We start from the raw sequence: 23,310 nt of genomic DNA, 5'->3' as shown, positions 1-23,310 counted from the left end.
GTGCAAACTGAGATTGGCCAACAGGAGTTACTAATTATTTGTTTAACACCCGCATTAAATAAATAACTTGCCGAGACGGTGTAAACTGTATGTGAAGAAAACTCTTACAAATAGATCGCAATATGAGGTGTTTCAACAGGATTCCATTGTTGGTTTTTATATACGCCTACACATTTTCGAAAATTTTATTTTCACATCAAGCTGATGGCAGTAAGTTTTTATTCGCGCCTGATCTAGGCAGTTTATTCGCTTTTAACCAGCGCTCATCACTATTTTCAGACGTCACCAGGCTCGTCAGGATGAACAGTAAGCTTCCATCTATGCCCTTGCACATTTCATTTCAACCTTCATGACTCTCCGTTTAGACTTCCTCGTCGTCGGAAGGAACCCTCTGAACTTGGAGAAGTGCCCTGATGGCTCCGAGTTCGTCTACCTTCAGGCCTTCGGCGTCTGCAAGAAGAACGTCAACTTCCTGAACGAGGAGACCAAGGTGTGGTTCCCTTTGGAGCACAAGAAGCCCTCGTCTGGCACTGACACCGAGGATACCCTCACGAAATCCAATAACCCCCTGTTAAGGGCCTACTACGGCTACTGCAAGCCTAACTTCGACAAGTCCGAGAAGTGCACTCTTTCCATCAACAAGGACGGAGAGGGCGCTGACCGTTTCAGGACCGAGTTTGAATTAGACTGCGCCAATCAAGGTCAATCTCTCTTCAACGGAGCCCTTTTTTGCATAGGTACTTTAGATTATTATACTGATGTACTAGCACTCAGCTTACTGCCCAACCTTCAGCTACTATACACGTTTACTCTAAATTTACGCTCTGCTCACATCCGATTCTTTAGAAAAAACAGGCTCTCCTGTTCAGGACGGCGAGGTCGTTTCTCTCGTCGGCTTCAAGGGTTTAGATATTGAACCCCGATGTCCAGAGGACAGAAAGATTCAAACTGTTACTGCTTTTGAGCTTTCATCTCCCTTGGTAAACAAGGGTCTCATAAATTCCTTTTATGACGAGGCCTCCAAGAAGTGCGACGGCCACGAGCAGTGCTCTCTCTCTGTGACTGATGAGGGCCGATTCAAGAAGTACCGCGTGTTCACTTACAAGTGTGTCGAGCCATAGTTTTACACTTAGCTCACTTTAACATCAATTTATTTTAAATTAACTTTTAATTTATTTTATATTAATTTATGTTGTTTACTTTATATCGTCTTTTATAAATTTTACTACATTCACTTTGTTTCTGTTTGGTTTTTACTCAATTGTTCTACTAAATCTTCTACTTTGTGTGCTATGTTACATGGGTCTCCTATTTTCTTTATTATTTCTCTCGACTACGCAACTGTTACACTATTCTCGCCTACCCTGTTGATAGATACCGACGCGTTATAGTAGTCCGGTATTTGATAATACGAGCAAGCTATGGCGTTGTGTTTTCCTTTTAACTTTACCTAGGTTATAGTACAACACTGATATTAGTCGGTGGTTCTCATCTCCCGTGGTTGCTGTTAGCAGTATTCTCAGGGCCTCTTCGTAGTATTCGCAGGCCTAAACACGTGTTAGCGATCTCGTTTTTATTAAATCATTTATTAAATCATTTATTTAATCATTTATTAATGAACCCCTTACTTCTGCGTACTTCTCCTCCAGATGTGCGATGCTTGCCAGATTATTCAGTGAATAGACTGAGCATAGCTTGCTCGTCAGGCTATCCAATTTGCGACTACGTGTTAATTTGTTCTACTTTTGTCAAACTACTCTATTGCCAGCGAATACAGAAGTGACTTCTTTGCTGACTCTATGTCTCCCAGATCACGGTACACCACTCCTACATTTCCATTTTCCACATGCTCCACTCCGTACCTAGCAGGCAAAGTATGTTTGCCACTTCCCTCGACTCTTCTCCCTTGAGCCTCTTCCATATTTCATACGCTTTCATATAATTTTCCTTTGCCTTATTTATAAATTCCAGTGATTGATGCTGTGCCATTGCGATATCTGTGCAATCTATTATTATGGCTCAGGCCTACCGCTAAATGATTGAGCTATGTCTGGTGAATAAAAGTCGAGCGTCATCAACTTCAGCTTAAGTGTCTCCTCCAGAGCCTTTATGTGCGAATTTAAATCCTCTTGCTTTACATTATACCTACAAATGATGTGTAATAAAATTATACTTGTTAACTTTATTTAATGGTTCCGTTCCTCTATAGCTAAAACTACAATCTATATTACCAACCCTAAAATAAGCAAAGTATCCTTAGGTCCGTGTGATATATGTATTGTTTCATCTTCTTTATCATCTGGTTCCGTTTTTTTAGAATAGTGTCTTAATTTATTAAACTTTGGGTACTCCAAACACGTTGTCGCAATTATGCCTAAATTAAACAATTTAGGCTGAGAGATCTGTAGGATTCTACTAACGGAAACACAATTTGTTATGTATTTAAACATAGTGTAATTTAAAATTCCCAATCTATAGTCACAATAACAAATAAAAGCTCATATATTGTCCGCAGAATTACAGACTAAGTGGAAAGGTGTATCAAAAAATGAGATTCCAAATGGATGAATAAGCCATTTACCTCCTCATAATTGCCAATTTGATTGGAATATTTGTTAAAATAACTAAATAACCCAGTTTTTGATGATCATACTGATGTGTATCATTCTTGAACTGTTGGGTTACCATAATTACCAATTAGACCATAATATATTTATTTTTTTGTAAATACTAGAAAAGTTTTTCAATCTTTTTATTTGTTTGATATAATGCCTCCTGTAAGTAAGAGTAATTTGGGGGACTGCCGTTTCTACGAACGCAAGTTTCCGGAGCCCGAAGAATTGGTTATGGTCAAGGTTAACAGAATAGAAGCCCAAGGAGTTTACGTATCACTTTTAGAGTATGACGATAGAGAAGGTACGTTGCTAATTAACCCATTGGAACCCAGGTTTAATTCTGCTCAATGAATTGTCAAAGAGGCGCTATCGTAGTATTAATAAATTGGTTAAAATCGGCAGACACGAGGTCGTTTTAGTGTTGAGAGTTGACCCTGTAAAGGGTTACATCGACTTGTCAAAAAGAAGGGTCACCCCCGAGGACATTATTAAGTGTGAAGAAAGGTTTTCTAAATCTAAAAAGGTGCATCAAACAGTACGCCATATAGCACAGGTACAGTTTAATTCACACGGTTGAAGGATAGATAACTATAATTGACCATAAATTCTGAGTTTGAATGAAATGGATTTATAGAAACACGGAGTATCGGTCGAGGAGTTGAACAGAGCCTGCATATGGCCGTTGTATAAAACATATCCTCACGCCTTGGACGCCCTGAAGGTATTTTATACAACCCTTATCAAACGATATTAGGAAGCAGCAGCCAATAAGGAGAATGTGTTCAAGAACTTGACGTTGTCGCAGGAGATAGTGGACTCACTGCTCCAGGATATTCAGTTACGCCTAGTTCCACAGGCATTGAAGCTAAGGTAACATAAATCAGTTATTGCACATAGACTTTGAGTCCACATTTTAGTTATATGCTTTGCGATTTGGTTGTTTCACCCTTTTAACGCAATCTACAAGTCCGACTTCAAATTCCTGTCATAACTGTTTGATGGCGCCAACAGTCGGAATAAAGATTGAAACTATGTGTAACTAAATATGGCATATTTAGTAAGGTTGTTTCAAACACTTGTAAAACAAAGTTGAAAGGGTGAATAGCAATTTCTTGTACTCGCAAGTGATAAAACGTGTAGGTGTAGCATCGATGTATGGTGTTTTGGACCGGAGGGAATCAACGCAGTTAAAACATCTCTGACTAAAGCGAAAGAGGTGGATCCACAGGTAAGAAAGAGCAGCGACCAGTTTAGCGCTTTTGATAAACAGTTACGAGTCAGAGAAAATTAGTTTAAGGACATTAGGTACATAACTATGTTACACACACTTACACTCACAAACTGACACACTCGAACTAATATTATTGCAGATATCAATAAGACTAATTGCGCCTCCACAATATGAAATAATAACAAGCTGCTTTGACAAAGAGGCAGGATTGAATACAATGAATCAGGTAAATAATACTGTTTGATGACATCACAAATTATTACTAATACTTAATACAATTTATATTAACAAATAGTGTGAATTAGCTATGGATAGCAATAATGGATAGTATAGTGTAAATAGCATATGCACATCATTTATGTAGACCCTGGAAGTCATCGAGACTAATATTAGGTCGTTCATTGGAGGCGACTTTAAACAAAAGTGTGAAGTGGTGGTGATAGGAGACGACGAGAAGCATCTTGAAGACCTGCTGGAACAGCACGAATCGACAGATGAAGAGGACGAGGAAGAAGAAGAGGAGGAAGACGAGGGAATGGGAAGAGTGGATGAATCAATGCTGCCACCAAATGAAGAAAATTTGGAGGAAGATAGCGATTAAACACAAAGAAGATAATGTAATAGCAGATGTGTATTATACTACAGTAAATAATGTGTGATTCTATGGACATTAGGATAGGTGCAATGCTATAGAATTGGTATATGGAAGATAGTGATGAGAAATATGGTAAATTGAAAATAAATTAACAGTTGAAATTGGAGTAGCAGAAATAGGTGGAATATTGATAAAAATAAAAGGAAAAAAGTAAAAAATAAAAAAGGAATAAAATAATAGTTTTAAAAAACAGCTTTACATAAACATATAGAGAGTTTTAAAAAATAAATAAGTACTATGATTTGGCAATGTACTGCCCCCTAATGAAGAAACACAAAAGACTTTAGATAACATATTGTAACCATAAATTTAGGATTTTATGTTTAAATAATAAACATGGACTTAAAGCTGTTATAAGATGGTCTTAGCTGAGTTAAGTACCCAGATAACACAGGCGTTCCGCAAGCTTCACTCAACGACAGTGATCAGCGAAGCTGTAAGTCCCCAAGAAAATAACGTAGCCACTTTAGGTCATAGAGGAAGTTATCGGAGATATCGTAAGGGCGTTGCTGATGGCGGATGTGAACGTTAAGCTGGTACATAAGTTGAAGGAGAACATAAAAAGGCAGAACAAAAACAATGCAGACATGATTGGAGCGAATAAGCGCAGATATCTGCAAAAGGTACCGTTTGTACACCAGTATACCTAAATATTGTGTCAAAAGAACCCTTCAATTAGTAGATTGAATATTTAAGATTTAATTGAGATAAATACGTGCTTTACTGCGGAATTGACTCGCAAATATGATGTAGGTCGTTGTCGATGAGCTCGTTGCCATGTTGACGACGGAAAAGAAGCCCTATGTTCCAGTAAAGGGGAAACCTAATGTAATTATGTTTGTTGGTTTGCAGGGTGCCGGCAAAACGACCAGCTGTACCAAGTTCGCATATCACTACCAACGCAAAGGTCAGTCTCTAAGTTCCGGCATTCACGCCATTCAGCAGCTCCAGTGCTCTCACTTAATTTACCTGTGAATTACGTAGTTGCATAACCCTGTGTAGGTTGGAGAACTGCCTTGATTTGTGCGGACACTTTCAGGGCTGGTGCCTTCGACCAGCTGAAACAGAATGCAGCCAAAGTTAAGATCTCATTTTACGGAAGCTACAGTGAGGCCAACCCCGCAAAAGTCGCGGCTGACGGTGTGGCTCGCTTCAAGGCTGAGAAGTACGACATGATAATAGTGGACACTTCTGGGCGCCACAAGCAGGAGGAGGCGCTCTTTGACGAGATGCGTCTGATTCATGAGGCTGTTCAGCCTGACGAGGTTGTTTTCGTGATGGATTCCCACATCGGTCAGGCCTGCTACGACCAAGCTTCTGCCTTCAACAGCGCCGTGGACGTTGGAAGTGTAATAATAACAAAGTTGGACGGCCACGCCAAGGGTGGTGGAGCTCTGTCAGCGTAAGTTACAAGCACGGACGCACAGATATTTACAAACATGCAGATTCACTTATTTTTACAGTTACAAACATATCAACCTACTTACTCGTACGTAAATACAAACATATATACATAAAAACCAACACACAATTACAAACATAGATACATAAAAACCAACACACAATTACAAACATAGATACATAAAAACCAACACACAATTACAAACATAGATACATAAAAACCAACACACAATTACAAACTTAGATAGATGCCAGTAAACTCCTTTTTCCTTTGTTTTCAATGCTTATTTAGGGTCTCTGCCACCAACTCACCTATTATATTCATCGGTACTGGTGAACATTTTGACGACTTTGAGCCATTTGAACCAAAATCATTTATTTCAAGACTACTAGGTAACTTTCAACAGACTTAACATCACACACTCTTACTAACACATTCCTACTAACATTACTTACACACTCTTACTAACACATTCTTGTTTAGGTTTTGGTGATATCAATGGACTCATTAACACTCTTAAGGATGTAATTAATTTAGAAGATAAGCCAGATTTGTTAGATAGATTAGCATCAGCTAAGTTTACCATACGGGATATGTATGATCAATTTCAAGTAAGTTTACCTCAATGTTAACATCTAAATATAATCAACAATATTTGTTATTGTTATTGTTATTGTTATTGTTATTGTTATTGTTATTGTTATTGTTATTGTTATTGTTATTGTTATTGTTATTGTTATTGTTATTGTTATTGTTATTGTTATTGTTATTGTTATTGTTATTGTTATTGTTATTGTTATTGTTATTGTTATTGTTATTGTTATTGTTATTGTTATTGTTATTGTTATTGTTATTGTTATTGTTATTGTTATTGTTATTGTTATTGTTATTGTTATTGTTATTGTTATTGTTATTGTTATTGTTATTGTTATTGTTATTGTTATTGTTATTGTTATTGTTATTGTTATTGTTATTGTTATTGTTATTGTTATTGTTTTTATTGTCATCTCAACTTAATTTTACTTAGAATTTGTTAAAAATGGCTCCAATTGGAAAAGTTATGTCTATGTTGCCTGGCATCCCTCCTGAATTGTTACAGGCTGGTAGGGAGCAGGAGGGTGTTGACCGCATTAAACGGTTTATGATCATTATGGACTCAATGACCGACGAGGGTATGTATATTAAATATCAATTACCTGTTTACTATCATTGTTTACTATCATTGTGTACTATCATTGTTTACTAGCCTTGTGTACTATCATTGTTTATTATCATTGTTTACTATCATTGTTTACTAGCCTTGTGTACTATCATTGTTTACTTTATAATTCACCTTATAGTTCACCTTTATATTATCTAATTATTTTTTTTAGAACTCGACTGTGAAAAGCCTTTCAATAGTAGTAGAGTACTAAGAATAGCTAAGGGATCCGGTACTAGTCCAAATGATATAAATGTCCTTTTGGAGCAACACAAATTGTATCATAACAACTCTATACAGTTACTTATCCCTACTTAATTACTAACTTACTTATCCCTAACTAATTACTAACTTACTTATCCCTACCTAATTACTACACTTACTCATTTCTCCTAATTCTTTTTTAGGCTTCAGAAGATGGTTGGTAGTATGGGTAAGATGGGTCTTACTAAGGACAATGCTGTTCAAAACCTTATGCGTAACCCTAACCAGCTAATGAACAAGATGCAGAGCATGATGGATCCTAAGATTCTTCAACAGATGGGTGGTCCTGGTACCATTATGAAGTTGATGCGTGAGTTTTCTCAGAACGAGGATATGCAATCGTTAATGAAACAAATGAAGCGATGACACCATTTGTGATTTATTTGTTTGTTTGTAATTTTATAAATACATTATTTACATTGTTTGTATTTGTATGTATATTGTGTCTTTGTGTAATCATGTGTATCATGTATGTGTATATATGTACATTGTATGTATTTGTATGTATGTATATTATACCACACACACTTATATATATATACACATGTATACACATGTATGTGTTACTACTATAATGAGGAGGATATTATCTTATTTGCTTTATCTTACTGTTAATTTTAATTTATCCAATTGCATTTGATTACTGTTAGTTTAACCTTGTCAACTCTCAACTTTTGTCTCATTAACTATTGCTGTTATTCACTCAGGTGTTGAGCTGTTGACCTCTCTTTTTCTTCTTTACGTGCGGTTGTTTTCCGGTATCGCGGTCGTGTACTTTGGGTAGTCCATAAAGTAGTAGTCTCCGGAGGTGATTGCGGGGCTCTCCTGCAAAAATATCGCCAGCCACTCCATTGCGCGCTCCACGTTTTCCTGGAATCCGAAAAGTGTCACGATGCTCTCCTTGATGTTGCCCACTTCAAAGTTCTGCTTTCCTGCTATTATTTCCACTCCCGAGGCGTTGCGCAGCTGCATACACCTGCGTCCTGTGTCCTGCAGGAGTATCCTCTTTCTGTCAGCTGGCACCACCAGGTTAAGCTCAAACTTGACCTTGAGCTTCCTTCCGCACAGTAGCTCGTTCGACTTTTCGTCCAGCGCCAAGATGTCGCTCTGGATGATCTTGTAGAGCGGGCGCAGTCCGTAGAGGATGTCCACCAGGTTCCCCTGGAAGAGCAGCGTCGTGTTAGTTCTGTGGCACGGGTACCCTACTCCTGTGAAGTCCCCCTTGGCTCCTCTTCCTGACTGCGTGAGCTTAAACTGGTACTTGGTCTGCAGCATCTTCAGGTGTGCTCCGTTTTTGCCTATGTACAGTCCTGCCACTGCGTGGTTGACCACTATCTTGAGCAGGCATGAGCACCTTACGCAACTAGCCAGTGGGAACGTGTATGACGTACTGTTTGACAGCGTTTCTTCTTCTTCTATTGCCGGTCCTTCCTCTTCTTTGTTTTCTTCTCCAGACTCGTTTGTCACTTCATTTTTCCCTTCTTCCTGTTCTCCATTCATTCTTATTATTTCATTTATTTGCTTGTTATTTACATATTTTTTCAACAAATCCAAGCATGCTGACAGTGTGTTATATGAGTTGGTCATCTCCTCACGTATTTTTATTATTGACGAGTATATATCCTTAATCGATTTGCACAAAATTTTATAATCGATGTTTGAATCGTTTCCCCTATTAAAAAGATCTCTTAGGAAATCCTTCGCCTCGTCGTTTTCTAACCACGAGTATTCGTCTTTATCCATTTCCTTTATGCTATAACAAAACGCTGAGGTGGCCATTTCAATAACACTCGTAGGTGATGTGCACAGAAATCATACAAAACAAAAGGGAATAGATTTTAAAAATTAACTGTTTACATCAATAAAATTTTTTATATAATAAACAATGTAGATAAAAACTAGTTATATATGATTTTCAAGTGTTTATTTATACACCTTTATGAATATAATGAAATTTTAACAAGTTTCACACACAAATTTACATTTAATCAATCATAAGTTAAGTATGGTTATAATTAAACTAAATAAGTGGGTCAACACTATTTTAATTAACTACTAGCCGAATGGCTAGCTGTTAACTGTATAAAAATATAAAAAAGATTAAATAAATTTGCGTAAATGATCAGAGCGATCCTATTTAAGTTCAAGCATGGTATAGTTAGATTTTAATAGATAATATGTGTATATACAACATGTATTTGTGCCTTTTTATGGAATCCTTCTGAGGAACCACGCCGAGGTGTATCTTGGCAATAGAATCCTAATATAATGCTTTCAAACAAGAACATTATTTATATATACATCCTAGACAATCGTTTTAAGCTTATTTGTATACTTTAATGATTCTGTTAATGGATGGTGTTGTGTGTAGAATGAGGTGTGGAATCACTACGATTTCAGTTTCAACTAATTTATTCCTGTATATTATTTAATTTAGAACATATTAGATTTTTAATTATAAGAGTTTCTATCGACTTCGTGATTTTGTTCCCGTAGAATCCTGAATTTTAAGCTTTATTGATTTTTACATAATATTTACACTTTGAATCAGTAGATGGGCACTCATGATATTAGATTTGGCATGTAACCAATGGGAATCAGCGGAATTATTCCATTTTTGAGCAGCAAGGCGCCTCAAGTAGTGCGACCTCTTCCCTCGTTCGACCTGATAGGAGGGAAAAGAGTCTTTGTGGACTGCTCAACCATCCTCAGAAGGTCGCTGCACGCCTCAATGAGGACGGTTCTTGATCGCTTTAAATATCAGTTCAAAGGTAGTTGAATTAGACACTAATGTGTGAGTAGCTGTGAGGGACTCGAATGTGTATATCGACACCTCTGCGATGAGAGAGGAGATAATGAACTGCTCAGTGCACCCACTTTCAGTTTTAAACAAGTCTCTACAGTCCGTTGATCATAAAGGAGGAGTCGAGTCAACGTTCGTGCTTGGCCCCTTCGAGGACTTGCTGGGTAAGAGTAAAGTCACTAACGATCCGTCGTATATAAACATTCTGGACACGAAGAACAGGGACCTGCTTAAAAATTTGAGGGAATACTGCTCGGGCAACGAGGCCATAAAGTTCTACCCATCGCTTAGCCACAAGGACATAAACCACATTTCTCAGAAGTTAACAGATCAGTTCGCCAAGGTTCAAATAAGGAATCCGGATATCGTAAAAGTACACACTCATATAATTGACAGTAAACACCTATGTAATAGCACTTCATTTGATTGGCCGGTAAACATTTAACATTCAGAAATGTGTTGAGTTTTGTACTGACGAAGACGACTATGTAATCTCTGATGACACTAATGTTATTGCCTACGGGTAACAAGCACAATGATTAATTATTAGTTCAATTAGTTATTTAATTATTTAGTTAGTTAGTTATCTAGTTAATTGCTCATTTAGTTAGTTGTTTATTTAGTTATTTGGTTAGTTGTTTAATTGGTCACTCAGCCATTTGGCTGTCGAATTACATATTAATTTAGTTAGCCATTCGATTATTGAATTAATTTAATTGTTCAGGGCCCCAAATGTAATTAGAGACTTCCTTGGAAGTAAACAGCCAAATACAATTAATCATAATGAGATGTTGGAGGCGCTAGGTGAGTTGCTGAAAGTCACTTTTTACTGTAGAGTTTACTCGAGATCAATTCGTGGATTTTTGCATACTACTTGGATATAAACACAGTGTTAGGATACCAGAGATAGGTACACCCCTATTACCAATAGCACAAACAAAAGTATACTAGTTAATGACAGTATAATTATATTAGTTAATGACAGTATAATTATATTAGTTAATGACAGTATAATTATATTAGTTAATGACAGTATAAGTAAAATTATGAATTAATTTAACGTAATTCACAGGTCCCTATAGAGCATATAGTATCATTAAGAGGTTCTACTCCCTCGAAAGATTTTTTAAGTCGATACTGTACCAGGAGCTCTTTAAGACTAAAAAGGGCTCAGAGCTACTTTCCAAGGTTAGTTGAAGCCACGCTCACGTTCCGTTAGCACGACATGACTCTGGACGAGTTCACAGACAAGTACTTCAACTTGGAGCAGAGAGATGACCTGAGACTAGGTGTCGTTGAAGTGCGATAAAGTGAGCGATATGGGAGGCTAATATTCCAGGAGAAAAACATAGTAGCAAGCATTCTAAGGAACACTTTAGTAAGCTAATTTTTTAACAAGTTAGCGTTGTTGGAAGTTAACATTTTAACAAGTTAGCGTTGTTGGAAAGCGACACGCAGTAATTTGCCTTGGTCACTTTGGCCAAAATTTTAACAGTATTTGCCTAGAGTTAACGTTCACCTTGTTCCTTAGCGTGTGAGGGCTGGAAATGTCCACAAGCCTCGAGTATATGTAGTCGATCTTCTGCAGAATCGAGTTCGTGAGGTCGTGAGTCACCTTTAAGCCGCGGGCCTCGGCAACCTCAGCGGCGCTCCTGACTGCGTCCTGCGCCGAGGAGGCCTTGGAGGCTGCGTCGTACTTCCTGTTCAACTCCCTGACCCGCTTGCCCTTCGCGAACACGAGCACGTCGACCCTGTGGCCGGAGAGCAGAAAGGCCCTGATTGAGCTGAGCTTCCTGTCGAGATCAGACGCGCCGCAGTTCTCGGAAATCTGGACGGTCTTTGACTTGAGGGAAGGGTCGAAGGAGTAGGAAGCGTCGTCCTTCCTGGGCTCCCTCCCAGAGAGTGTCTTCAGAAACTGCTTGTAGTTGTCAATGACGCAGATGGGAGGGTCGGCGTTGGGCTTAAAGAGAATCAGGTTCATGTTGTCGCTCTTGGCAATCAGCCGCGCCTCGTGGGTGGTGTAATCTCCGAGCAGTTTCTTGTTTTTCAGCACGCGAACCCTTTCGACGAGTATTTCCTCGTCCTTCAGGAACTGAACGTAGCAATGTGTGGTCGTCCTTCTTACCTTCTTCGGGGGCCCCGCGGGGTCGGCGCCCCTTCCGCCGGAAAACCTGTAGGCGGGCGCGTAGCTCCACCGAGTGTGCTTAAACAGACTTTTAAATATATAAATGTACATTGGGGAATAAATTTAAAGTATACTAGCGCGTTTTAGTATAGATGTGTACTGTGTAGCCTCACAACATTGGCTCAGACTATGTTGGTCGGCAGTGGGATTTTGAACGCGTTGTGCTTGCCTTCCACGAGCTCCCGGTACGACAGCTTGAAAAGCTCGCAGAACTTGGCGTCGCCGGTCTTGAGGAGAGCCCGCAGGTCAATCTCACTCGAGAGCTGCCTGTACGACTCCATGAACCTGGCGTGGTTTTCGGGCAGCAGGTCCGGGATCTTCGGGTGCGTGACCGGCTGCCCGTAGCTCCTGTAGAAGCCGGTCTCGAACAGGAACCTGTAGACGCTCAGGAACTCGCCCTTGTAGTGCCGATTCATGACTGCGAAGTGCCTGGGGACGATGCGGTCGTAAAGCGAGAACGACAGATAGCCCGGGTAGTCGAGCAGGTCCTCGACGCTCTTGCCCATGTTCCTGAGCAGGTAGAGGACCTTCGGCCTTATGCACCGGTCGACGTTGTACGTGAGGACGTTCGGGTACCCCCTGACCAGCCTGTTCACGGCCTCGTGCGTGAACGCCTCGTCGATGTCGTACAGCCGCAGGCACTTCTGCTTGTACCTTCCGTACTTGAGCACCCGCGGGTGCCTTTTCCCCAGCTCTATTATCTCCTCGTAGCTCAGGCCGAGGTCGTTGTGGAGGCTTTTGAGCCTCCGTATGATCGTCTCCGTCTTCACCAGGCCCATCTTGCTGGACACTCTCAGCATGTTCTTCACGTCCTCAGGCCTCCATCCCACGAAGTCCTCCTTCTTGTAGTCCTTCTTCGGCCGCAGGCACCTGCTCATCTCCTTCTGGTAGTTTATCAGCGCCGGGCTGTCCAGCTTGTTCACGCTCCCCTTCGTCGTGTATTCTGGCGCCCTGTCGAATATGTCTGAGAACGACCTGTCCATGGTCTCGTCGTGGTCGTACGGCGTAGTAGTCACTTTAAATCTCGTCAGGTTTTCGCACGAGTCCAAAAATCTGTTGAGCACTGATTCTGGCCCGTTGTATACTGGGAACTCTTCTCTTATTGGCGGCGCCCTGTTTTTCCTCGGCAGCAGCAGCTCCTTTTTAAACGGGTTGTTCCTCAACTTGCCTATTATAGCATATACCATTGGTCTAAACCTCTTCTTCGGCTTCTCCTCCGCCTCCATGTACTTCTTAAACTCCTTACTGTAGCCCGTGTTGAACCTTCCGAAGCACAGCAGGAAGTCCACTGTGCTCATGAACGTGTTCGGCTTCGCCAGGTACAGCATTGAGGATCTCAGCATCCTCAGCAGCTCGTAGTTCCTCAGGTCCAGCACTTTCGGCATTCTCAGCCTCTCCACCAGCTTCACCAGCCTCTCCTGCGGGTAGTTTGCGATGATCAGCAGGTTACTCTCTCTGCTCGTGTTGTCGTACCCTAGTATCCTCCTCTTCACCTTCAGCGAGTGCCTGTTGTACACCTTCTCCTCCTTCGTCAGCTTCATCAGCTTCCCATCCGGGCCCTTTTTCGGCTCAATCAGCGGCAGCTGATTGTACGTCCTTTCCACTATTCTGTTACAGTGGAACCGGTCGTGCTGGAACTTACACCATCTCATTGCCCTTAGAGTTTGATCCGAGGGCTTTGCGAAAAACTTGTGCCAAAACCTTCTCCCGTGGGCCAATTTCTTCAGGTACCAATCCTTTTTCGGAGTCGGCGGCTTGGTCAAATCTCCTTCATCCTCAACCTCCTCGAGTGGGTCATCTTCATTCTCCGGAGCCAGCGGCAATCCGCTGGTGTCCGTTGCGTCGTCCACCTTCTTAAAATATTCATGCCATTGATCGCTTTTTTTATACTCTTGTGTGTCGAGTGAAATTGATTTTGAACCAAAAAATATATTACATGACAAATCGTTTCGATTTTTAGGAATGTTAGGCGATAAGTGTGAAATAAAGAGCAAATTTCCTTTATTTGTTAAAGTGTGTGTTGAAGTTGCAAGTACCAATACTTGCAATGCTATTGTTTCAAATAATAAAATCATCTTCCATGGGATTCCACATATTTAAAACTACATATACAAATATTTTACACAGTAATGACAAATTAAAACTAAATATTGTTAAACAAAACTCAAAGAGTTAATTAAGACATATTTGTTTGAAGTGTGTAAACGTTAACTGGGTAATATTGGCAGGCTCTTACACAATATTTTACATAACTCGTTTTACTATGTATAGTTAAATGTATGAATATTCCTCCACTTTTAAAGATTCCAACAAACCTTTTAAGTAAATTCCCAGCTCGTTCAATCCCTCACTTGAATATAAACAGGGTTGTTTCTGTGGATTCTACAAAGGTAAAAATAAACACACCTAATCTGAATAATGATAAAATAATACCTGTAAAATACAAATATATATCAATAGATTCTATTTTAAACCTGAACTTGGATGATTCCATTGATTTTATCCATGGATTTTTAACGAATACAGAGTTTTCTGCAAGGCAATGTCTAGTTCATAACTTAAAATCACTATCAAGTGATTTAATACATGATAAAAGGTTGAAAGGCAAGGATATAAGTGCTATCAACTATAGAATATTGAGTTTTGATGACCATCTTAATTTTACACACTTGGCAAAGTTAATATTTGCAATCACTAGTTCTGACAGGAGGTTATGGTCGCTGGTTCCACACTTAACTAAGCTGTTCTTAGAAAAGGACTGCGATTTATCTGAACTTAAATCGAGTAAAAATTATTTGTATTCACAGTTTGTGGTCTTAACATCTCTGCTAGTCTTTAAAAGGAACAGCTTGAACTTAAATGTTAAGTTGATTGGCAAAGGTGGTTCAAGGGTTAAATTGGGAGATGAGCCTTGTATGTTGGAGAACTTTCCAGAAATAGAGTATAAAGTTCTTAAAAACATAGAGTTGATCTTATCGAGAGGTGAATTAGGTCTCAATAATGAAGAGCCTTTGTTGTTCCTCAAGATAGTATCATTAGTTTCTCACGCTAATGATAATGTTGTAAAGTCATTGAATTCACACGTAGAAATCGATAATGTAAGCTAGGCTCACCAATAATTCCCTTTTAGATGTCGCTAGGTCAGATGTGTAGCTATCTGCACACGTTATCACTGTTACCAGTGTCCGATATCTTGAATTTCATTGACTTGAGTAAGGTATGGTTCCACCAATTATAATTATAATATATTAGAGCACACTGGAAAGGATAACAGAGAGTGTAAAGAGTGGAATCGAGCTTCCAAAGTCGTCAATTCCAGAGCTTTATCACTATTTTTACCTAACTGGTGATTTGGAACATGAACTGTTCGATATCATGGTTCGTGGTAACGTTTTTATATATGTTTTTAGTCTGATGAGATAGTCCGGAGGAGGCTCGAATTTGAATGTGCGAAAGATTTCTACAGAGTCACATTCCCACTGTCGATATCTAGGAGGATTTCAAGGTTAGAAAATGCTATGGTTTCACAATGAGTGATTTAGTCCCGAGTTATCTAAGTGGCTTTTAAATCAACTGGCAATGAGGTGTGACACATACATGAGTGACTTATCAAACTTTCTATTTGTGCTAATGGTACGTGTTACACCAATTATTCAGTTTGTTTACCATGTTTACTACTTAGTCAGGGTGTACAAAGCATATTATTTTGCACAAACACTTTTTACAGAGCGTCGCAAGTTCAGTTAAGATCGATTACAGTAAACCGAAGCGTGATGAGAATTTAAAGACCATGGACATTGAGACTGACATCTATGAAAAGGCGCTGATGTACCTGAACGAGTCGACCAGGGGTGCCTACTTTCCAAGTGAACGCGCAGCACTTTTGTATTTGTTTGAGAAGACAATGGAGTTGCTGGAGGAGTGCGATGAGGATCAATTTGTCCAGGTATTGACGAATATTGTATGACTTACCCCTATCTCTTGTTTTAGCTGACCCAAGCTTTAACTCACAAATTGGTTAAAATGAACACTTCAATGAAGCTGAGGCTGCTGAAGGAGTGTAAAAAACGAGTGAACACAGTCAGGGTCGGAGGAATTCCACACATTCTACAGTTCGTCGTATGGATGTACGGAAATAAAAACCCGGACTTGGTGGCAGCGTTGACGATGTACATGGAGCGCATACTCTCGGACGTTGCAACATACAATGTTGGAGACCACGCGCTGCTGCAGACGTAAGAGCAGATTGAATGAATAATTCGTAGGAGCACGCTGCACACGGACTCGTTTCTGACTGACATTAAGTCACTGGCCAACGTACTCTACATAATGGATTGGTCAGGCGTACACTCAGCGGATTTGGCGAGGGAAGTATACAACTTGGTATCAAGCGATAATTACAAAATGGTAACAACTGATAACCAGGATAGCGGTAGTTAGTGTGTAAACACGTCATTGACGGATACCATTGACCAATTTGCAGATTAGCGGAGCAGAGTTGAGGGATTTATCGCACATAGTTCACTACATAGCCCTGTCAAACACGGATTTAAAAAATTTAGACCCGCTGTACATTGTAATCAGGGAAGCGCTGAGGAAGGACGACGAGGTCCAGGCCAGGGACTTGATAATGATCATTGAATCCATGATAATCAACGCTCAGCACACGAGGCACAAGCAATTATTGAAGGTGATTGAAGAGAAGGTACGAAAACAAATTCACACTATTTTTAGGCCATGGTACTCCCCGGGCCCGCCAGCACCATCGAGACACTTTCAAACAGTTTATCTCGGCTCACGGACGTGAAATACACACTCAAGGACAACGGATCAAGCAATTACATTCTTCAACTCAACGCCTAATTGATCCTTCCTACTCACACAAATTAATTTGTATCATAGCTTCCCTTTGTACAAATTTTAACACACAGTGATCTTAAAGTAGCGATATCTACCACTATTTCGTACTCAATTTAAGCTATGAAATGGATTCCCTCTTTTCACTCGACGTTACTGGCGAAATTTACCCAGAAGAGCCAGTTGTGGAGGTAGACTCTCCCGCCGAGGAGGAGTCTTCGATCAACGTTAAAAACGCCTCCGAATCTAAGGACAATGTGCTGGAGCGGGATACGAAGCTGGTCAAAATATCCCTCGCCTCTCACATCAGGGATATTCACAGAGTCGACCACTCCAAGAACCCGGCCCAGTATGAGCTCTATCGCAACATCACAATGGAAATACGCAAGTTCATATACAACTCGATTGTGAGTGAGGATTTTTGCATAAACTGCACAGTGGTACAGGATTCAGATCAGAAAGCAACCGCAGAAGCCAGTGGTGACCAGCTGCAGGTGGGCGGCCGTGCGCAACGAAACCCAGGTTCCAGTGAAACTCTGACGTGCTCGGAAGAATGTGCCCCTCGGATGGATTTCGACGTGGAGGCAGTCGTCTCCCCAAAGACTTCGATGTCCCTGGACACCGCCAACGACGTCTCTTCGGTGGCCATGGACGACATGCTCGAGCCCCTGACCAGTTCCGAGGCCGAGTCCGTGGGCTCCGAGGACTCGCTCCAGTCCCTCTCGCTGGAGACCTCGTCGCAGAGGGCGAACGCAGACCCCGAGGGCAGCGGCGACTTCAGGGCCTCTGACTGCATCATGCTCAGGCTCTCCCCCGCGAAGCTGAACCGCACTGTCATGGAGATGGCGCACGTGCAGATGAAGCGCTTCTTCTCCTCGTACCCCAAGAACTTTAAGATCGCCACCGGGCACGTCGGCGCCGACGTCTTCGCCTTCGGCCGGCGCTACTACGTCTCCAGCGACCAGGCCTCGGGCGAGCTGCGTCTGGACAAGCTGCGGCGGAACCACGTGTTCTACCTCGCGCACCTGTACCGGCGTCAGAGGAGCGTCTGCTACTACTGCGGCTTTCTGCGCTGCGCGCGCAGCTCCTCCAGCAAGAACCCCTGCGAGTTCCAGAAGTGCTCCAAGTGCGTCGGCACGCACAAGTGGAGCTACAACGCCTGCAAGGGCAACGGTAAGCAGCTGGAGGAGTATCTCAGGACCAGCGACTGGCGCATTCCCAGGTTCAACGTCTGGAGCTCCCAGCCGAAGCACGTGAAGGAGCTCCTTCGCTGCTTCTACTGCAAGAATGAGGGCGAGGCCAACTTCAAGTGCCAGGGCCTCTCCTGTCCCGAGGGCCTCGACACGCTCCACATTCGCTGCCTCGAGTTACTGGGCAAGACTGCGCTAAAGCAGGAGCATCACAGGAACCCGCACCTCTTCCCTCACATGAGCAGGAGCGACTTTGTCTTCACCAAGGCCTTCAAAGTGCACTATAAGCGTTAATTTTATACCCGTACACTTGTCTTTCGCCTACGCCCAGTGATATACCTACATACACACCTATTTATCTGCACAAATATATAAATTCTAAACACGTTTACTGCAAAACCCATTGCGTCTGTCTACTCGTGATATGTTACAACATTAAAACAGCGGCTGAGCTTAAAATACGATTAACACTACGACCAGAACCGCAACAATTATTGACAAGATTAGAATTAGCCTTATGACGGACGGGTGATCGGTGTCCAGGTACCGCGATAACTTTTTCGTAATTGTGGAGAGGTGTAACTGTGAGTCTACCATCTGGTCCTCTACGTCATGGAGTAATCTAGATTTACATCAGTTGCCTCAATTTACAGTAGTTAATGGGTTAATTTATTGATTATTAGCCAGTAAACGCACTAATTACCTAAATATTCTAGTGATCACTACTAAAACTACTACAACTGCTATTACTACCACTATTACTATTACTACTACAACTACTATTACTGCTACTACTACTAATACAACTACTGCTGCTACCACCAATAGGTTCGTACCTGTTTTGGCTCTTCACCTCCTCGTTGAAGGCCATCGCCTGCGTGTGCAACGTCTCTGCCGTGCCATGCAGCTCCGTCAGGTGGTAGTTCTGCTGATTCAGCACGTCCTATAATGCGTTAAGAGGGCTTTCTCTTACCTGCTGATGTTGCATCTGGACGCTCGAGTAGTCTGCTCCGTAGCTGTTTTTACTGTTTACGTGCGTCGGCTCCTACAACACTCGTTTAAACGCGCAGTTACCTGTCTGCTGTGCACTCTGATCCCGTTTACTTTAGACCTGAATTCGTGTATCGTCTGCTGCCTCGAGTCCAGCAGCGTCTTCGAGATTTTGTACTTGCTCGGGTTTTGGTGGATCGCGTGGATCACCTTCTGCAGCTCTCCGATATCTGACTCTATTGCGTTACATATTTCAGACAGTTCCGCGTTTTTTGACGCAGATTCCTGATTGCCCGGGGATACCAGGTTCCTAAGGCCATTTATCACAAATTAACTCTACTTTACCCTGTTCCGTCGTACAGTTGACTCTGGAGCAGTATCGCCTTCCTGATACTCTTCCTTACTTTGCTAAAACATCAATTAACTTTTGTTCTTGTGTACTTATTGGCTTATTTAGCTACTTTTTTCTCGTCAACTCACTTTTCCGCCTCGTCGTAAGGGTCTTTATCCGCTTTATCTATACTGCTCATTTTTTACTATATTGTACATTACTATTTCTCAATTTTTCTCACGGGTGGGGAGATGTGTACTTTGACTGCGTATCATTCACCATAACTACTCTTATAAACACACATATCACAACAATTTAACTTTTTAGCAGTACAGGATATCTGGCGCATTTCCCTTCTTTTGGTACAGGACCTTTTCCTTAGCCGATCTCAGGTCCGCCTGCGTGATTTGCATTCTGCGTTCTCGCAGCGCCAGCAGTCCTGCCTCCGTACACATTGCCTTGATATCTGCTCCGCTCAGTTCGTCCTTGTTCACTACGAATTCGTCCAGGTCCACGTCCTTGCTCATGGTCATTTTTGACGTGTGTATTTCGAATATTTTCTTCTTCGTCTTCGAGTCCGGGTTTGGCAGCTCTATTTTTCTATCTATTCTTCCAGGCCTGATGAGTGCCGGGTCCAGAGACTCTATTTTGTTCGTTGCCATGATAACTTTAACGTCCGATTGCGAGTCAAATCCGTCCAACTGGTTCAACAGTTCCAGCATTGTTCTCTGTATTTCCTTTTCTCCTCCACTTGTCGCGTCGTACCTATATTTATTCGTTTGTTCCTGCGTTGGTGTTTTCTATTTATTTATGTTGTACCTTTTCGTTCCTATTGCGTCGATTTCGTCTATGAATATGATCGACGGCGCGTTGTCTTGCGCCACTTTAAACATCTCTCTCACCAGCTTCGGTCCTTCTCCCAGGTACTTTTGGATCAGCTCTGATCCCACCACGCGCAGGAATGTTGCTGACGTTTCGTTTGCCACTGCTTTCGCCAGCAGTGTCTTTCCTGTTCCTGGCGGCCCGTACAGGATAACTCCTTTTGGCGGCTTAATTCCGATGTCGTCGTACAGCTCCGGCCTCGTCAGTGGCAGCTCCACTGCCTCTTTTATTTCCTGGATCTGGTCTTCCAGGCCTCCGATATCATCGTACGACTCCAGTGGCGCCTTGTCCACTTTCATCACTGAGATCAGAGGGTCCACGTCGTCCAGCAGTATTCCCACTATGCTGTGCGTCTTGTTGTGCAGCAGCACTGAGCATCCTGGCTCCAGCAGCTCCTTGTCCACGAACGACAGGATTGTGACGTAGTACTCCGGTCCTATTGACGACGTGACGATTGCGTGGTTTTCATCTATTATTTCCTCCAGTGTTCCTACGCTCATTGGCGACCCTCTCAGGTCATCCAGCTTGATCAGGTCGTCTTGGTTCTTCGTCTTCAGCAGCTTGTTCAGCGACTTGTTTGTTATGTACTACATTTTATCATGTTCGCTTCTCCCAACTCACCTCTTCTTCCAGCAACAGGTAGTCCTTTATTCTTTCCAGCTTCAGCAGCCGCAGCCTACACTTCGACGACGGCATCACTAAATTATTAATCATATCACGTCTTCTTTCCTTTCTTACCTGTTGGTATTCGCACCGGCGCCATATCTCTCATCATTTTCTTCTTTCTCTTTCCGAAACTGACTGGCTGGCTATGAGAGGTATGTTTACTCTCATTTTTATCCTTCTTTTCCTCTAAAAACTCTTATTCTTCTTCCTTCACTCACCTTGATTATTATTTGTTCCCTGGCTATTTCCCATTTATTTCTAATTAATATTTACTGACTGCTATCAGCTCCCCACCGGAGTCACACGTCAATGTCGGTACTTACTACAAATTTACTTATTTTTTAAAAGATTAGTTTAAATTCAGGTTTACATTTAGTTTTTTCAGCCTTTCCGGGTCATTTTTGAGCATATCTGCTGAGGACTGGTCCAGCGGTTCTTCGACTTGTGGCTCCAGCAGAAGGTTCACCAGTCCCATGATTGCTGTGCTCAATGTGTATATCGGCTTCCACTCTTCTCTTATTATGTTTAAACACACTGCTCCTTCGCACCTTTCCGCGTTTATTCCCAGTATATTTGGGTGTAGAATCTACACTTGTTCGTCAGTGCTTCTTATGCTTTATTAGCTCTCAATACTTCAATAACTACCAGCTACACTCTTTCTAATTACTCCTTCCTACCTTGCTAATGCACTTTATTCTTAGTCTCTCGTGAGGGTACCCCTCCGGCACTCTGCAGCTGAATCCTATCTTCATTCCTTCCCATATTCCCTCCCTTGGCGTTACCAGTATTTCCATGTTCATTATGTCGTTCAGGTCCGGGAATCTTATCTCCACTCCTTCCGGTAGCGTCAGCTCTCCGAGGTCTACATATGATTATTTTCTGAGTTTACGTAGCTGTTTTACGCTTTTAAGTACTTCCCATGTGGTCATTTCATTTACGACTATTTACGTGAACATCGATCTAATTTCCCTCACCTCTCTGTATTCTTAGTTTAGCTGGTGTGATTTTGTCCATTTTCTTTATTTTCAAATTCGTTCATTAATACTTCCGCGGCTTTCGATAGCTTAAATATAAGGTCAGTGTTGTTTAATATTGCCTCGTCGAAACTCTTGAGCATTTTCTCGTCGATGAAATGGCTCACTGTCGTTCTATTTTCGCTTCGTAGCTTCGACGCGATTTTTTCCAGCGATTTTTGCAGGTTCTTAATTCTCGATGAGCACGAGTAGGCCGATAATTCCATTGATGCTTGCGATAAAGATGCTCTGTGTATCCTGTCTGCCGGCACGTCCTTCACAAACTTCCCTCTGGCCAGCGCCACTTCTAAATCCCATTAAACAATCTCTTCTACTTACCGTCTGCTAGTGACGCCACTTGGTTCTGCTTAAATAAGAGTTTGTCCGCTTGATGCTTCAAATTTTCCAGCTAAAGATCATTTTAATTTATTCAACTAACGTTATTGCGAATTTTCGATGTGTTGTGGTACAGCTTCGTCGATTCTTTGTTCAAATCTTCGTAGTTCTTTATCACCTCGCTCAGCTTCTTACTCGTTTCCTTCGCCTAAATACTCATGTCATTACTTTCTCTTACCTTTTGTTCCAGGTCCTTTATTCCCAGTATTGGAACCACCGCCACTCTACACATCTCTTTACATCCTATTACTTACGTCGAAGGGTCTGGGTTATTCTCCTTTACTGACTCAAACTTGCTATAACAGGCTTCCATATCCATCATTCTATCTTCCAGTTTTTTTAGTTGACTGTTATACAGTGCCAAGTTCGTTTTGCAATCTCCGTATAGCCGGTAAAAAGCCAACTGCTTATGTGCTGTTAGCAATAACCCGTCTAATTGGTCTTCGAGATTCTTGTTTAACTCGGCTGCTCTTTGTGGATCGCTTAAATATGTAAACGACACAAGTTTGAAATCGGAGTTTTGCAAAAAATCTAGCATATCATCCTTGATCTGGGCAATTCGATCCAAGGGTATTTGACCTACATTTTTATTTATATTTTTAATTGAGAATTTCGATATCTTACCGCTA

The 23,310-nt window shown here is 41.5% G+C and overlaps 12 protein-coding genes across 12 annotated transcripts; 6 read left to right on the top strand and 6 right to left on the bottom strand.

The window, feature by feature from the left end:
* Nucleotides 1-122: 122 nt before the first annotated feature.
* Nucleotides 123-1,121, top strand: TOT_010000804 (conserved hypothetical protein; the record flags this gene model as incomplete). The annotated part of the gene is made up of 4 exons (XM_009691351.1): nt 123-210; nt 280-306; nt 366-737; nt 847-1,121. The coding sequence occupies 4 exons, from the start codon at nt 123-125 to the stop codon at nt 1,119-1,121; spliced, it is 762 nt and encodes a 253-aa protein (XP_009689646.1).
* Nucleotides 1,122-1,385: 264 nt separating this feature from the next.
* TOT_010000803 (uncharacterized protein) lies at nt 1,386-2,450 on the bottom strand (the record flags this gene model as incomplete). The annotated part of the gene is made up of 6 exons (XM_009691350.1): nt 1,386-1,547; nt 1,629-1,722; nt 1,758-1,827; nt 1,863-1,997; nt 2,030-2,145; nt 2,236-2,450. 6 exons carry the CDS (start codon nt 2,448-2,450, stop codon nt 1,386-1,388), a joined length of 792 nt encoding a protein of 263 aa, XP_009689645.1.
* A 318-nt stretch (nt 2,451-2,768) lies between these two features.
* Nucleotides 2,769-4,447, top strand: TOT_010000801 (eukaryotic translation initiation factor 2 subunit alpha; the record flags this gene model as incomplete). The annotated part of the gene is made up of 7 exons (XM_009691349.1): nt 2,769-2,916; nt 2,948-3,168; nt 3,250-3,336; nt 3,370-3,485; nt 3,756-3,891; nt 3,986-4,072; nt 4,211-4,447. The coding sequence occupies 7 exons, from the start codon at nt 2,769-2,771 to the stop codon at nt 4,445-4,447; spliced, it is 1,032 nt and encodes a 343-aa protein (XP_009689644.1).
* Nucleotides 4,448-4,859: 412 nt separating this feature from the next.
* TOT_010000800 (signal recognition particle protein 2) lies at nt 4,860-7,734 on the top strand (the record flags this gene model as incomplete). The annotated part of the gene is made up of 9 exons (XM_009691348.1): nt 4,860-4,937; nt 4,972-5,124; nt 5,255-5,408; nt 5,504-5,903; nt 6,195-6,295; nt 6,387-6,514; nt 6,931-7,075; nt 7,277-7,382; nt 7,512-7,734. 9 exons carry the CDS (start codon nt 4,860-4,862, stop codon nt 7,732-7,734), a joined length of 1,488 nt encoding a protein of 495 aa, XP_009689643.1.
* Nucleotides 7,735-8,106: 372 nt separating this feature from the next.
* TOT_010001300 (uncharacterized protein) lies at nt 8,107-9,147 on the bottom strand (the record flags this gene model as incomplete). The annotated part of the gene is made up of 1 exon (XM_009691347.1): nt 8,107-9,147. The coding sequence occupies one exon, from the start codon at nt 9,145-9,147 to the stop codon at nt 8,107-8,109; it is 1,041 nt and encodes a 346-aa protein (XP_009689642.1).
* An 811-nt stretch (nt 9,148-9,958) lies between these two features.
* On the top strand, nt 9,959-11,368 carry TOT_010000798 (DNA repair protein; the record flags this gene model as incomplete). The annotated part of the gene is made up of 6 exons (XM_009691346.1): nt 9,959-10,139; nt 10,171-10,514; nt 10,624-10,694; nt 10,896-10,975; nt 11,007-11,081; nt 11,244-11,368. 6 exons carry the CDS (start codon nt 9,959-9,961, stop codon nt 11,366-11,368), a joined length of 876 nt encoding a protein of 291 aa, XP_009689641.1.
* A 274-nt stretch (nt 11,369-11,642) lies between these two features.
* TOT_010000797 (uncharacterized protein) lies at nt 11,643-14,431 on the bottom strand (the record flags this gene model as incomplete). Its single annotated transcript, XM_009691345.1, has 2 exons — nt 11,643-12,374; nt 12,485-14,431. 2 exons carry the CDS (start codon nt 14,429-14,431, stop codon nt 11,643-11,645), a joined length of 2,679 nt encoding a protein of 892 aa, XP_009689640.1.
* Nucleotides 14,432-14,635: 204 nt separating this feature from the next.
* Nucleotides 14,636-17,219, top strand: TOT_010000796 (conserved hypothetical protein; the record flags this gene model as incomplete). The annotated part of the gene is made up of 10 exons (XM_009691344.1): nt 14,636-15,454; nt 15,487-15,573; nt 15,609-15,734; nt 15,767-15,861; nt 15,899-15,989; nt 16,084-16,302; nt 16,347-16,591; nt 16,622-16,763; nt 16,840-17,061; nt 17,091-17,219. The coding sequence occupies 10 exons, from the start codon at nt 14,636-14,638 to the stop codon at nt 17,217-17,219; spliced, it is 2,175 nt and encodes a 724-aa protein (XP_009689639.1).
* Nucleotides 17,220-17,341: 122 nt separating this feature from the next.
* Nucleotides 17,342-18,697, top strand: TOT_010000795 (conserved hypothetical protein; the record flags this gene model as incomplete). The annotated part of the gene is made up of 1 exon (XM_009691343.1): nt 17,342-18,697. One exon carries the CDS (start codon nt 17,342-17,344, stop codon nt 18,695-18,697), a length of 1,356 nt encoding a protein of 451 aa, XP_009689638.1.
* A 159-nt stretch (nt 18,698-18,856) lies between these two features.
* TOT_010000794 (uncharacterized protein) lies at nt 18,857-19,391 on the bottom strand (the record flags this gene model as incomplete). The annotated part of the gene is made up of 3 exons (XM_009691342.1): nt 18,857-19,025; nt 19,240-19,346; nt 19,377-19,391. 3 exons carry the CDS (start codon nt 19,389-19,391, stop codon nt 18,857-18,859), a joined length of 291 nt encoding a protein of 96 aa, XP_009689637.1.
* A 656-nt stretch (nt 19,392-20,047) lies between these two features.
* Nucleotides 20,048-21,524, bottom strand: TOT_010000793 (26S proteasome subunit 4; the record flags this gene model as incomplete). The annotated part of the gene is made up of 5 exons (XM_009691341.1): nt 20,048-20,489; nt 20,544-21,193; nt 21,228-21,304; nt 21,345-21,458; nt 21,491-21,524. 5 exons carry the CDS (start codon nt 21,522-21,524, stop codon nt 20,048-20,050), a joined length of 1,317 nt encoding a protein of 438 aa, XP_009689636.1.
* Nucleotides 21,525-21,621: 97 nt separating this feature from the next.
* Nucleotides 21,622-23,219, bottom strand: TOT_010000792 (uncharacterized protein; the record flags this gene model as incomplete). Its single annotated transcript, XM_009691340.1, has 7 exons — nt 21,622-21,858; nt 21,950-22,123; nt 22,318-22,592; nt 22,625-22,694; nt 22,725-22,829; nt 22,860-22,905; nt 22,936-23,219. The coding sequence occupies 7 exons, from the start codon at nt 23,217-23,219 to the stop codon at nt 21,622-21,624; spliced, it is 1,191 nt and encodes a 396-aa protein (XP_009689635.1).
* Nucleotides 23,220-23,310: the final 91 nt, after the last annotated feature.

This window comes from Theileria orientalis, chromosome 1, assembly GCF_000740895.1.
Source record: "Theileria orientalis strain Shintoku DNA, chromosome 1, complete genome".
In the NCBI taxonomy this organism is placed as follows: Eukaryota; Apicomplexa; class Aconoidasida; order Piroplasmida; family Theileriidae; genus Theileria; species Theileria orientalis.
Note: the sequence above shows the minus strand (reverse complement) of the source record. Positions and strands in the feature narration are given on the sequence as shown.